At 36.9% G+C, this 16,001-nt stretch overlaps 2 protein-coding genes across 2 annotated transcripts; one reads left to right on the top strand and one right to left on the bottom strand.

Annotated features, from left to right (window-relative positions):
* Positions 1-1,245: 1,245 nt before the first annotated feature.
* LOC121247537 lies at positions 1,246-3,164 on the top strand. Its single transcript, XM_041145892.1, has 2 exons — positions 1,246-2,791; positions 2,878-3,164. The coding sequence occupies exons 1-2, from the start codon at positions 1,246-1,248 to the stop codon at positions 3,162-3,164; spliced, it is 1,833 nt and encodes a 610-aa protein (XP_041001826.1).
* Positions 3,165-13,069: 9,905 nt separating this feature from the next.
* LOC121260942 (GDSL esterase/lipase 4-like) lies at positions 13,070-14,478 on the bottom strand. Its single transcript, XM_041163038.1, has 3 exons — positions 13,783-14,478; positions 13,432-13,687; positions 13,070-13,339 (listed from the first exon to the last, which is right to left on the bottom strand). The coding sequence occupies exons 1-3, from the start codon at positions 13,993-13,995 to the stop codon at positions 13,101-13,103; spliced, it is 708 nt and encodes a 235-aa protein (XP_041018972.1). The 5' UTR covers positions 13,996-14,478; the 3' UTR covers positions 13,070-13,100.
* Positions 14,479-16,001: the final 1,523 nt, after the last annotated feature.

Raw genomic sequence — 16,001 nt, 5'->3', positions numbered from 1 at the left:
CCTTCCTCTTGTATCTCACTTCGCCCGGGGAAGAAGAACTAATTTTGAACATTCCCCAAAATTGCCTTTTCCACCTACCTTACAGGGAAGTTAAATAGGAAAGAGGATAGCCCCCCTCTCTATTTGAGAAACAAGGTTCTTTCTCGCTAAGAACATACAGAATAAAACGGATAAGAATTAGAGACAATGCATTTCAAAAGAAAACACCACCAGACCTATAAATTAGCCTACTTTGGTCACGTAATAATTCGACCAAGATATACTTGCGGGCATGCCATTTCAAAGTACCCTTCGCATTCAATCACCATAGATTTTATATGCCCTTGAGTTGTAGTAGGGACCAGCCATATATATATATATAATATATAGCTATATATATATATATATATATATGCTTACTTTATTTGATCTTGGTGTAATTTCCCTCTTATCGTAAGAAAAATACAAAATCCATGTGGCTGAATGAAGTATACATATGACCTTATATGTCTACTTCATGGAGAATTCCTTTGTTATTGTATTGACGCAATTAATATTGTGTTGGAATATATTGGTGCATGAGATCAATTTAGCCTGCATATTGTTGATCGATCAGAAATATATGTTCCATCTCATACGTACTAGTACTCCACCAAGTTAAAAATTCATGATGGGTTATGATATTTACCAATATCACAATGCTTATAATTTCAAAAGCTATATATAATATTTATATATAAGTTAAGTTAATAACTCAAGTATAATTTGAGTAATTCATTTATCTCATGTACTGGTCAAACTTAAATTCTACTTTATTTTATAATTGCTGCATTGACATGTCACAGAATAGAAAAAAAAATGCACTGCAGCTCCTTAATTTTCGAGTATGGGCTCCTTATTTCAATAATAGTGCCTAATTCTCTGGCCTCTTCCTTCATTCAACCTGAGCTAAATTCATCCTACACGATTTTAAGTAGTCATTTATGAGAACCTGTACAACTACTAGCCAAGGTTACAACACATGTTACAGCTCGACTTTAAAACCCACCAATTAAACATACATGTTCACCTCTACCTACCCACAAACCACAATGCAAACAGATTTTAGCTTGATGGCTTTTCTCATTTTCCATTCTCTGCTACTTTTTACAGATATCCCCGTAAATACCTCCACTCTAAGAAATGATCTTTTACATTCATTCTCATTGATTATCCCCTAACAGTATCTTGTCCAATCTCTTTTCCCATAGTTGGTCAGCTGCTCTGATGGATAAGGCTTGGATGCTTATCGAAGATAGATTGCATTCCAATGAATATGGTGAAGGTGTTAGACAATTCCTGGCTATGGCTCAAGCCCACACACCTGGATCTGATCACATTAGGTGTCCATGTAGGATATGCCGAAATAGAGCTTTCCACTCTTTTCTGACGGTCGAAGATCATTTGTTCATCATAGGGATTGATCCAACTTATACGGAATGGATATTCTATGGAGAAGATGATTCGTTCCTAGATCCTACATTTTCTGATGATGAAGGTGACAATGCATCAGCTTACAATGACTACATTGATGATTTCGACGAGATATTAGATGACATTCATCATGGGTCGTTTATGGATAATTCAACTAGAAATCGAGCACATGCAAACACAAATGATCAACCATCCACCTCTAATACTCTGACAAACCTTGATTTCGAGGATTTGGTAGCCGACGCACGACGTCCACTTTATCCTTCATGTGCTAAGTTCTCAAAGCTATCATTTATAGTCAAGTTGCTTCACATCAAGAGCATTGGTGGTTGGACCGTGAAGTCCTTTGACATGGTTTTAAAGCTTCTGCAAGCTGCATTTCCCCATGCTCTATTCCCTGACTCATTTAATGACGCTTGTCGCTTGGAGCATGACTTGGGCTTTAGTTATAAAAAGATACATGTGTGCCCAAATGATTGTGCCTTGTTTTGGAAGGAAAATGCTGAGTACAATGAATGCCCTAAATGTAAAGCATCTAGGTGGATTGTAAGTACAAGTAAGCAACAGAGAATACCACAAAAATTTCTCCGATATTTCCCCCTGAAGCCGCGCTTGCAGAGGCTATTTATGTCAAAGAAGACAGCCCAAACCATGAGATGGCATGTAGGAGCACGTGTTGACGATCTGACATGCATGCGTCATCCAACCGATTCTAAGGTATGGAAAGACTTCGATGAAAAACATGGTTGGTTTTCCAAAGATCCTCGCAATGTTAAACTTGGTTTGGCGAGTGATGGGTTTAACCCATTCAATAAAATGAGCAAACCGTACAGCATATGGCCGATTCTACTTGTGCCTTACAACTTGCCCCCTTGGTCATGTATGAAAGATCCATATACCATGTTGTCGTTGCTAATCCCTGGCCCTAAGGCACCAGGAAATGATATTGATGTTTTCTTGCGCCCTCTTGTCGATGAGTTGAGGGAGTTATGGGAAGAGGGTATTCATATCTATGATGCGTACAGTTGGCAAATATTTAGATTGCATGCAGCGTTGCTTTGGACTATCAATGACTTTCCCGCATATGCCAATCTTTTTTGTTGGAGCACAAAGGGCAAGATGGCATGCCCTTCATGTACATCTGACACACATTCACAATGGTTGGTTTATGGGCGCAAACATTGCTATATGGGTCATCGACAATGGTTGGCCCTAGATCACACTTGGAGACGGAAAAAAAATACTTTTAATGGGTACGAGGAGCACCGAGTCCAACCATTAAGGGTCGAGGGAGAGGAATTGATTGAACAATTACGTGGATTGTCACATTTCCAGTTTGGTAAATCTTCTTTGAAGAGGAAACTAACGCCCAATCAACTAAATTGGACAAAAAATCTATATTTTTTGAGCTTCCTTACTGGTTAGACTTGGGTTTGAGACATAACTTGGATGTCATGCATATTGAGAAAAATATATGCGATAACGTTTTGGGAACATTGCTGAATATTGACGGAAAAACTAAGAACTCCGCCAATGCGCACAGGGATTTGGCTAATCTTGGACTAAGGAAAGAATTGCATTTACAACGTGATGGCGATCGTATTAGTATGAGTTTTGCTTTCTACATGTTAAATTTGAATGAGAGAAGGACGTTTTGTGCATGGTTGTCAAATGTGAAATTCCCTGATGGATTTGCCTCGAACATTGCTTGATGTGTCAATGTTAGTGATGGGAAAACCAGTAAAATGAAGAGCCATGATTGTCATATCTTTATTCAAGCACTGTTGCCGGTCGTGATTGGTGGGTTCTTACAGGCCGATGTGCGTCAAGCCTTAATAGATTTAAGCTATTTTTTCAAAGAATTATGTTCACGAGCTTTGAAGATATCAGTGTTGCATTTGCTTCAGGCAAATATTCCCATCATTCTCTGCAAACTAGAAATGATATTCCCTCCCGCATTTTTTGATATCATGGTGCACCTTGTCGTTCACCTGCCAGATGAGGCATTACTGGCAGGACCTGTGCAATACATATGGATGTACCATTTTGAAAGGTATCTAGGGAAGTTCAAGCGGTACGTCCACAACAGAGCCTGTCCAGAAGGCTCAATTGCTGAGGCATATCTTCATCTTGAGTGCCTTACATTTTGCTCTATGTACCTTAATGATATTGAGACTAGGTATAACCGAGAGGAACGTAACAGTGATGTTGTCGGTTCGACTGGGTCGGGAAGTCAGCCAAGTTTATCTGTTTTCTCACAAAAGACACGACCATTGGGGACAGCAAGGTCGCACAAATTAGCAGATACACTAATGGCCAAGGCCCGTTGGTATGTACTTAATAATTGCATGGAGGTTGAACAATACATAGAGTAAGTACAATATTCTTGGAAAGTTTCTTAAGTTATTAAATTTTTATTTTTTACTCTCCTAGTTATGTTAGCTTCCCTTATATCTAGGGAACACTATAACAAGATGAAACAAGAGGACCCTCATAACATCGATCGTAGGCACCAGAGTGAATTCCCATTGTGGTTCAGATCTCATGTAAGATACCAATATTTTGTGTTTCCATTTGGATCCCTCAGACAAATTAAGACCAAAACAATAACTGGGTTTTCTTCTGTCATTTTGTATGGTAGATTCGAGAGTTACGTGCAAGTAGTCCAACTGCGGTAACCGATGACATATATGCATTAGCATGTGGTCCAGATCCTTGGGTAGCATCATATGTCGGATGCATATCGAATGGTATTCGCTTTCATTCGAAAGAGCGTGAAAGGCATCGTCTTACTCAAAATAGCGGGGTGGTGGTTCATGGGTCGCATCAGGGATCCCCTGTTGACTTCTACGGTGTGTTGCATGATATTATAGAATTACTCTACATGGGTTGGCGTAAGGTATATCTTTTTCAATGTGCTTGGTATGACGTTGGCGACACGAGAAGGGGGATACGTGTTAGAGACCACTTAACGTTAGTGAATACTGCTAGGCAATGGTATAAAGATGAGCCTTTTTCCCTTGCATGCCAAGCAACTCAGGTATTTTATCTCACGAATCCGACATTGGGTGGAAGTTGGCATGTCGTCCATAAGATTACAAATATGAATGTTTACAACATTCGCTCGATGACTACTGTTGAGGAGGAGATTGATGATGACGAATCATCGGGGGGTGAAATAGAAGATGAATTCCACAATAATGTGAACAACTATCCCCCTATTCTCGAGAGTGAATCAACCATGGCCGATCCATTGAGTCAAGTTGATGAAGAGCATTTGTCTGTTGATCCAACAATCATATCACGTCAAGACCCGTCCCAACCAGTTGACAATGATGTCTTCATTGATGATGACCCACTTGACAAGGATAACTCCGGTAGCGAGTCTGAGACTCATGCACGAGGAGTCAGATGATGATGACGGTAAGTCATATTTGTATTGATTATTATGATTTTTAATTTGAAATTCATAATGTACTCATGACAATGGGCATATATACACAGTTCTTTGAATTAAGTGCCTATGTAGTGGTTTAAGCCCTATGCTAGACAAATAGGGATTTTTATCCCTATCATTGCCTTCATTTTTGAGAAACGATCCAGGCTTACACTCATCGTGGTTTCATGAATTTATTTTATGGTTCTCATTTCACAATCCCCTTTATAAGCGTAAGTATTAGAAATCACAGTGAAAATATATTGATATATATATGTATGTATAGTAACTTACTTTGTCTACGTGCTTAATTGCAGATAGCACATGACTTCAATTGTCGAAACACAAAAGATGAGGAGATTGTCGGCGAAGCTAAGGTATGAATCGCTAATTACCCAAATAAACATAGTCTTCATTCGAATTATAAAATTATTCAGTTTCACAAAGATAATCAACAATGTTTAAACCAATATGCTTATGAATCTGTAATAGCAATGCTGAAATTGATAATGAAAGCAATACATTGTAAGTGTTGCACATCTAGCACCTGTTCTCATTATCAAATAATCCATGGTTTGCAATTTTCTTTTTCGTCTTGTCTTAATATTTACGTAGAGTATGGTTCTCTCTATCTTTACCCAGTAGCCTAGTAGAAGATCCCCTTTTCTTGTAAGTGCAGACCAGTTGATGGGGTTTTCCTGCTTAGGAACTTCCATGTCATTCATCAAGAGATAATTGATAGTAATACAATAGAGTGGCATACCCTTAGTGGTTCTTGAAACAAACCATGGAGCAACTGCGAGCAAGGAAAAACATTAAGAAAACGTCTTGCAGCATATGCGATAAATGTCTTCATAGGCACTAGCCATAAGCTCTACTTATTTGGACTTTCTTGGTTCATCCTTGTAGATGACATCTACAAGCTATGGGACTAAGCACTGACCATATGGATTACAAGGTTTGGGGGAAAACCTGTATGGAAAAGTCTGTTTCCACTAGTTTTAGATTTTTAAGGGAACTATATGCCAATGTCATTGATGATGAACCCCAATGAGATTATGAAGCCAGTGGTTCACATCAATAAAGGATGTTAACAAATTGGGAATGATGGAATTTCAGTTACTAGCAAATCATGGTAGATAAAGCGTATATTCATTAAACCAATTTAGATACACTTTATCTGACATGCATATAAAAGTTGACATTAGTGTTGGGACAGTATACATGTGCCTATAACATATACGTGAGTAGCGGATGAAGATAGAAAATGATATGTGTGAAAGGAGCTATATGTAGCTCAAGTGCCGCCTAACTCTCTTTTGGGTCGAGCGTCCTAACTAGAGAAAACATATTATTTTGTGTGCTGATAGGCCATTCATGTATACAAATTAAAACTGTTATGTGCCAATGAATGTCTACCAAGAGATCAAGCCCCTTGTCACATATGATAACAGAGTCAAAATGATATAATTTATCATTAATGTTGATATATATGAGCTCTCATACTATGATATCTTTCCAATAATGCTTGACTACTCTATTTATAACAAGTGAATTAAAAGCCACACAGATTTTATAATTCCAAAAAAGGGAGGTGGTTTGGCTCATATCCTGGACCAATGGATCGAAAGGGCCAGAAATCACATTGTCCAAGACAGACTATCCAAAGCCCAGGAAGTAAACGATTAAACAATGCATCAAAATAAAACCAAGTCTTTCGCTGTTCCTTATTAGAAGGCATTATGTTCAGTCCAGCAAGCTCTATAGGCTTGCTAGGATTTCTATTCATTCTTATATGGCCATTCTAGATCTCCCCATTTTGGACCCCACGAATCCTCACAATGATGTAACCCAAAACTCTTTGATGCTAATGGCCATCATATATGCCCTGCAAAGTCATATTTATCTCTTCTATTCTGATACCAAGTTGCTAACATTGTTCAACTCTGTTTGAGAGTTGAGGAACTTCAATGCTTCCATGTGAGATTGAATGAAGAAGTCACTGGATTCACTCAGCTCATTTCTTGTCTTGTTTCTATTTGACTTAAAACAACCTGGTGGATTCACTCTTGTGTCCTTGTACCATTTATCCATTACAACTAAAATGGCTAGCTGCATATATATATATATATATGTATATATATAGGGTTGTCATTTCGATTGACATATTATTGCAGATTTTGCATGAGTTCCTCAATTGGACTATTTGGGATGGTAATCAAAGCTGTGACCAAATTCTTTATTTGGAGCAGTAATAGTACTGGATATCATGATTTCTCGTTGCTTCTCCTTTTGTAAGATAAGTTAAGAGACTTTAGTTGATCGGTAGCAAAGTATCCAAGCAACAAGATTTGTCATCTAATGTGAGAGAGAGAGGAGAAAAAAAAAACCTTGAAGTCCATTAAAAAGCAACTGACATTTTCTTGTAGCTGTAAGGAAGATTAAAACCTTTAAGGCTCTGCAGGTATCTAGGCTAGCTATGGTTTTTTTAGCATTATCTATTCCATCCCACAAGCTATTTAATTTGAGTAAAAATAAGTGCGTACTGAATTTCAATCCTGTGCATGTGGGGTGTGCATAGGTGCAGAAAATAGCTGAAAACTGCTATGACTGTTTCTTTGATAAAATCATAACTCGATGTAATTTCTTTGGAACAAAGTTCAAAATCCAAGATGGTTTTTTATTTTTGCATCTCATCCATGGTTTGTGGAGTGGATCTACAATATTGGATGGTTTAGCAATCGATCTATCTATAATACTGGTTTTGAACTGGATATACTTGAGTATCGATTGAGATTGTTAGCTAGGCAATCAAAGTTATTAATTACTCGTAAGGTTTTAATATTGTGTGCAGATTTTTCTGGTTACTCAGAGCTTACGTTGTGGAACACCTACATCAAAGGGAGAGGCACAAATTGATGATGCAGTCAACTAGTGGGAAGGACACATTTAAATTGCCAGCTAGGGGGTGTACATTAATGGGTTCTTTATGTTATGAAATGGGGGTCAATGTCACAAATTGACCCATGATGTGTAAATATGTAACTAAGACGCACTGTATGGGTCATGCAAATGTGTAACTGAAACACACTGGAAACACACACTTGGTTAGGTTTGCATGTCCCATTTCACATATGGTATGAAATGTATGCACACACTTGGTATGGATGACATAGTTGTTGGGGAGCTATCCAGGCAATTAACAATGAATTATGTGCAACCCTTCTTAGCAATGATTTCTGGGTGAGTATTCTCCATTGGAAAGAGCAATGCAAAACACAAGGATTTGGGAAATGATGCTTGCTGGAAATGGGTACTGTTATCAAGGGAAAAATGCTTTTGACTTGCAAAGTTCCAATTAAGATATGAGGACAAAATAAATAATACAGTTGCAGGTTGATGGTTTTAGTTTTTAACTTACTCAGATGTTAAGAAAACACATTAAATGAGGTTTTATGATTAGGTGACCAATTTATTGGTCACACAGATGGTTCTTGTATAGTAAAAGGAAATAAATTAAATTTCCTTTCCCCTAATTAACCATTGATTATCATGGTATTTTCACTAATCACATCGAATTTGTGATACAAATTAAGATATAAGGCCAAAATAATAATTCATTGATTAAATTCTAATAAAAGTTTAAATTTTCATGGATGTTAAAGTAATTTTATAACTGTTTTCCTTGCTACGTTGCTGTAAATGTGGGTACTAATTATTTTTCCTTCATTTTAAATAGGCACAGGTGAAAGGAGAGCTTGAATTAGTAGGCGGGAATTGTATTCACCAAATTGGGTCTGAAATGGCGCCAGAAAGGGTCACTTCCAGACCTGAAATAAGTACACGGCATGGGTCCATAAGGACAGCTGGCCTGTTGTTGAGGGAATAGTGACTTTGCTAGAGGGAAATTAAGCAGAAGGTATAACAAGGACGTGCAATTTGGTGAACCAGAGGCCAATTCCTTCCCTGATTCTCTGTTGTCTCCAAATTGGTAACGAAGTTTCAGTTAATCATCCCCTGAGCAAGTCTGGGCTTTTTAATCATCAACTGAAGGTGCATCTCTTCTTCTCCCTAGTTCTCTTCTCCCTGCTTCTTTTCTTGACCTCTGTTCTGGGTGAGTATCGGGTGACCAGCGCCCCATGTTTTCAAGGGGCCCATTGATTTCGATCCCTTAAAATGGTTTTAATACACTTTGCACAGCTTTTAACATGGTATATACATAGTACTCGAGTCTTTCCATTATCTTCTTTTTGGCCATTTTTTTTGTTATTTGAGGTAGGGATTACTGAGAACCTTGGGATGTATTTATGCTCATGTAAGTTTGCTAATGGTTTTATACTTGGCATCTTGTTGATGGGTTTGCATAACAACTATCCCCCTGTTACATGATATTCTGGCACTACATGCATTTGTAAACACTCTACATCTTTCCTCACAAACTTAGTATGAAAGCACCACAAATCTAGATGATTGTAGGAATTGTAAGTGTGGTTTTAATATTGCATGCTGCTTAATACCTTTTTCAACTGCTGTTTACCTAGATGATTGGTTTTCAGTAGAGGTTTTTGGTTGTTTTTAAATATGGTTAATACATAGCAATATGATACATTAGCATTGTTAAACAAAACCAGAGTTTGAATATCCTCAGTGTTGAAAGTTAGATACTGAAACTAATAATACGCATAAGGGCAGTGGACAAATTAGGTTTGTAGGTCCTATTAGATATACTCAACAATGCATTGTAAACAACAAACCTATGGTGGTTTTTTAAATTGCATGCAATTAAAACCTGTGATTGACTGCGTAATTTTTTTTAATATAAAATAACTGCTTTGGCCAATCACATCAGTGAAGTGCGTAAGGAGTACACAAAAGTGACTATATGTAGCAGAACTTTTAATTAAATATTTCATGTGTTGAGTCATCCATTAAAGGGGAATCTGACCCACACGTGAGGATGAGTGTTAAAATATAAAATAAATAATAAAATTTATCTCTTTCCATTAGCTCAACCTTTTGTGATAAATGGTAATTTCACATAACCAAACGAGGTCTATAAGGCGTATGGTTCCCTTCAGCATCTATATTTCTAGAAATGTGTTGTCTCGAATGGGCCGTTCATGTGAATGTGATTAATCTTACGCTTAGGGAATATGATGGGATTTCGAGTATTATGAGATTGAGTTTTGCTATACATTAGCCATTATTCACCCTCATACCCCACACCTAACAGTTTTTTTTCATTGGATGTATGGTAGTGAATAGTGATTGATAGGTAGATTAATTCTATGAGATTCTTTGCTCGGTTACTTCCTAGAAATTCTGCCGAAATTATTTGATCTTCCCAACCCTTATACTTTTTATTAATTACAAAATGTTGTAAAACTAAAGAAAATAAACAAGAAAATTGAATAATTACAATATATGAAACTAGTTTTTCAGGAACTCAGTATTATTTCTCTCAACATTCTTAATATTTGTCTACAACAAATCCTCCTAGTCAAGACTTCCTTTTATAGACATGAGATGATACATTACATTAAATAGATACATAAACTTAGGGAATGGCAATACATGAATCAAGAGGATACATGAACATTGAAAATAAGAATACATGAATAGGTCAGAATTCTAATGGTCATCCATCAAATACATATAATGTATTTTACTACATTCATGCATTTATAACTCTCCTCATTAGATGACCATACACAAAGAACATGCTTCGTTAAAACCTTGCCAAGAAAAAACCTAATGGGAAAAAAATCAATGGCAAATGGAAAAGTGTACAATATTCTTGTATACCTCAGAATGTTTTAGGATTGATATGTGTATTTGCGACGATTTTGAGTGTTGAAAAATGTCTGATTTCTTGTAGTGAAGGATATGTTGTTCATTTTGGCTATGACTGTAGGCTAGCTCAAGGGCGCAACCTTTATATATATACATCCTATTGGCCCCAAGTTTTGGAACCCAAATTTCCTTAATTCCCCCAAATTTATACACTCTGAAAAATTAGTAGCAGGAAATCACAATTTTCATAATCGTTCGCGCACGAATGCTAAACAAATATACAGAATTGGCTAGCAATTTCATGGCCTCTGCATCACCTAGCTGCAGCTAACTTCTTCTCAAAATAGCTTAGTAGCAATTTAATTAAGGGTTATCTGGAGAAACACAAGAAAGACAACAAATGAAAATGAACTGCAGGGACGTGATAGATTGAGTGGGTCATGTATTGGAAATTTGAATGTATTAATTGTTATTGTTTTAGATCAATGCCTGATTTATTTTGCCCAACGAAACATGGGCCCACTTCAAAGTAGCCCAAACCAAATGATTATTGTCTAAAATTATTGACAATTTATTTTTATTTAAAATTTTCAAGAATATTAAATACCTACCAAATATTAAAAGATTTGCTTTGCTAAAAACATATCTAATCTACGTATTCTGAAGTTTAGCATGAAAGATAACGCAAGGGAGTCAAAAATTAGTTTTTTTTTTTTTTTGGGGGGGGGGGGGGGGGGGGGGGGGGAAGTGGGCTTAAAAAAAAAAAAAAACCTCAGGCATAAAATCCACTTAAAATTTATCGTTTCACAACAATTAAGATGAGAAAAAAAAAGTATTATTCGTAAACAGTATCTACAGTAAGGTATTCAGGAAATGTAAAAAAGAAATTAGGAAAACAGTTGATAGGGTACAATATGAACAGTAATAATTCACATATGTCACAATAACGCATCAGTGCTTGAAAATGGGACTGTGATGTATCATGATGGTCCTATATCACAAAAACAGGACCACCATGTGCTCTCATCAGTCACTACCCGAATCCGAAGAGTTATTTGCACCACGTGATGGATGTATCATGTGAATATTTGATTTTTTATTTTATCATTATTACTATTATTGTGTTTTTAAGAGTCTGCTTAAGCAGGATTGCTGGCTAAATCCTTTTCTAATTCTTGATATAAATGGAAGAAGTACTTGAGGATTCTGATGCAACGAAGTGTACAGTTTCCCATAATATGAACAGTAAACAGTATTTGTTAATGGTAAAGTATCGAGAAAAAGAAAAAAAAGAAATTTTAAAAAAGTTGACAGGGTACAATATGAACAGTAATAATTTGCATGGGACTGTAAAAATGGGACTGTGATGTATCATGGTGGTCCTGTATCACGATAACAGGACCACCAAGTGCTCTCATTAGTCACTACCCGAATCCGAAGAGTTATTTGCACCACGTGATGGGTGTATCATGTGAATATTTGATTTTTTATTTTATCATTATTACTATTATTGTGTTTTTAAGAGTTTGCTTAAGCAGGATTGCTGGCTAAATCCTTTTCTAATTCTTGATATAAATAAAGTCGGGGCAAACAAAATGGAAGAAGTATTTGAGGATTCTGATGCAATGAAGTGCAACAATTCCAATAATTTTCTTGTTCTCTTCCATTACTAGATTTTTGGAGAGAATTATGTGTCTAAGAAATGCAATTTGTCACAAAAGTTTAAACTAATGCGAAGAGGTAAATTTAATAATTCATGTTTATCTTATCACTCTCCCTCATGTATAGGGCAGATTTTTCCTTAATAAGTGAATCAAACGTGTGGAATATTTAATTATGAGGTAAAACGTAGAGTTATGGTTCAAACTTAAAACCTCTGCTACAATACCGTGTGATATCGCCAATTGCCTCAAAAATTTAAGTTGAAGAGAAGAGATAAATTTAATAATTTATATTTAATTGAGCATATATTTGCTACTAGTGACATAGCCAAGATTAGACACAAACTTAACAACCAACCTCTAATTCATAATCTGATGAAAACATTAGCAAGGTTAAGGCAAAATACATATATTTCTGAGTTTGGTTCATAGGGCCCTATGATTGCAACTTCCTCTTTTTTTTTTTTTTTTTTTTTTTTTTTTTTTTTTTTTTTTAACAAGAGGACAATACCCCAAGTTTATTGATAACCCTTACTTGTGGCGGATGAAAACCGTGGTTACAAGTAGATACCTGGAGGCTACAGATAAGCATAAATGATTAAAACCCAGGCATCCAAAAGGTCTAAAATAAGGCAACATACAACTATCCAAAAGTTATAGATCAATTAACAACAAAGCACACCACATAAAATTAAAAGGACAAGACTGCAACTTCCTTAAACATCCTAAGAAAGGACTAGTCACAATATGGTACTTTCTCATGGATGCTCGAATAGCTGTTTCACATTGTACGGCCCCGTGAAACGTGGTCCTCCACTCCATATCAGCTTTGCCAACTGCCGGTTAGCTCTTTCAGTGGTATGGCCACCATCAAACCACACATGCTCGTTAGGATTGCTGCATAATTCGAATGGTTCTGTTCCATTTCTTCCTACTCCACAATTCTGTCCCTTGTACGCTCCACTGCCATAACACGCAGCCTTTCCATTCTTAAAGCCTGAAAAACAGTGATAAGAGTTGCAAAAAAGATTAGGGTAAATCTAGCTCTATAGGCACAAGCATATAGAGGGGATGGTGCTCAAAGCCTACCATATTTTGAAGGGTTTTGCACCCTGTCTCCAAGGGCACTGTAGTAATCAAATATTGAATATTTGAATCCCGGTAATTTGTTCTCTAGCTTTTTTAGAACATTGGCTAGAGCTCTGTTGTGCAGCCTTGCTTGAGCCGAGGGTTCTTCAGCACATTCACTACCAAGTTGGGGATCCCATGCCTTCATGGCCGGTAGGCAACCCAAAGGCCCTGCATTCTGAAATGCGATTTTTCTTCCTCCTAAACCATGTATTTCCTGCTCAAAGGAAATTGTTAAAAATTAACATAGACCAAACTGTTAAATGATGTCTGCGCAGTACAAATTTAATTTCTCAAAAGTGAAGAACTTACTTCGAGCACACTAGTCAGGTTGCCGATCACCATGCCCACATATTGTCTTCGATACGGCTGAGTAGCATTTGGGTACTGTGTGTAAAAGCTAAAGTAATCGTTTCCTCCAATGCTAAACAAGTATACAGCCTTCATCAGCAACTTCTTGGCTTCTACATCACCCAGTTTCTGCCTCAGTGATTTCACTACAGACTTGAAATAGCTTAGCAGCATTGGGAGACTTATCTAAAAATAAAGAAGGTCAATCTAAATTTGGATGTTGAGATGATCTCAAATGATCTTTGAATTGTAGTGAAAATGTAATGTATAGTAGTGAAAAAGTATTGAATAGTTTGTAAATAATAGTGACTTAAACTACTTCACTTACCAAACACAGCCTTAACTACTAAATGTAAAATCTCATTTTGCACAAGTGCTTCATATTGGATTAGAAGATAGTTGTTGGGAACTATTAGAGAAAAAGTAAAGCAAAAACGAAATCGATCATACACGATACACAAGATCTAGGTGGTTTGACAACGTGCCTACGCTCATGGAGCTACAAAAGATTTTATTTCAGATGAGACTCCAATACACAGTGCGGCCATACGAGAATAGTGGATTATAGAGTAAAATCTTAATTAGAGGTCATACAAGAGTTTAATATAATATATGGTAAACCCTGATCAGCTAGTCGGGTCAGTTCAAGAGCCTATCGGTCCAAGCCTCATTGAAAATTCTCCTAAAAAAAAAGGCAACGAATTCTTGTCTGGTCAGTGATCAAGTTGGGCCGCAAACAAACAAAATCAGGCTCCACACAAACAAGCCAAAAAATAATGACAAACTTCAAACAGAGTATTCAAGAGAAAAGTCCTCAACAATCAGATGACAACAAGAAAGTTAAGATTTATCTAACTACAAAATAGAAAGCAATTCAATTTGCATATTTTTTTTTTCGGCTTGGATCAAATCTGGACCGAAATCTGGATTGTCACGAACCTTTTCTGTCAGAGTAAAGGTTTGAAACCCGGATACCGCATTTAAAACCCGGTACCCGAGTCTTTTTGAAGAACGATAGCCCAAGAGTCTCAAAGTCCTAGAAGCTCTGAAAGACTGAAACCTGTTACAAGCTCACCTGAACCCTAACTTCGACGAGCTCAACTCTTCCTCCCCCATTAAAGCTCTGCATGAGCTCCAGAGTCCAGACCGAGTCTGACACCATCCTCTCTAAGGACCCAAAACTCTCCATCGTCTCCCCCATTAAAGCTCTGCATGAGAACATGCTTCCTCGAAGAGAGAGAAACCGATGCTTCGAGAGAGAGGCAGGCTGTACTGTAGCTTTATCTTTTCCCCTAGAAGAGAGACAAACAATGACCCATTTGTCAAAAAACGTCTCCCTCTGATCTGGCTGGCCAAAAGCAGCGCCTTTGCTGCACTCTCATTTATTTTTCATCATTTTTTTTTTCATTTTGTTTTATCTTTAAATTTTCACATCACATTGACACACGATAAAGGTGTAGTCTTGTAGAGAGGACGGAGAGAAGAGAGGGTGTCAGCGCCTTTGCTGCACTCTCATTTATTCCTCATCCTTTTCTCTCTTTTTTTTTTTAAACTTTTTTTTCGTCTTTTAATTTTCACATCACACTGTAAAGGAAAAAAGGCATTGCCAATGCCGATGGGCATGGCAGCCAATTACCATTGTTTGTTCGATTTTTTTTCCTGTCATCTACGTACAAACCCAAACACGAGCACACTCTATTTTGCTCTCTCTCTCTCTATATATCTTTCTATGAATTGGTTGTTTCTGCTATTAAAAAAGTCTAGAGATTGGCGTCAAGATAAAGACCACAGGACTCCCTCCTGTTCAAGTTCAAGCCTAAGAGCATTAGCATTGGTCTATGCATATACATATGTAAAATCACATCTTTTACAAATCTATTTTGCCATTCAAGCATGTAAAGTTTACCAATTTGTATAAAGGAACCCGAAAATACTTTGATGTTCACTTGAATTTCCTTGTGTATGTATAGAGAGTTTAAATAGAAAACAACTCTAACTGCTGTCTTACATATCTGCGTATATATCTCATGAATTCAAAATTTAAATAGATACAATCTTGTTGATTCAAATTTGAATAATTAATAGCTGCACTACTTCATTTGTTTCTTGAAATCTTGGAGTCCCTGGTTGAAGCAGAGAGCTGTTGGGAGTCTTCGGTTGTTGTAGAGAGATTGGAGATT

This window comes from Juglans microcarpa x Juglans regia, chromosome 1D, assembly GCF_004785595.1.
Source record: "Juglans microcarpa x Juglans regia isolate MS1-56 chromosome 1D, Jm3101_v1.0, whole genome shotgun sequence".
Classification (NCBI taxonomy): domain Eukaryota; kingdom Viridiplantae; phylum Streptophyta; class Magnoliopsida; order Fagales; family Juglandaceae; genus Juglans; species Juglans microcarpa x Juglans regia.
This window is presented reverse-complemented; position numbering and strand designations above follow the sequence as displayed.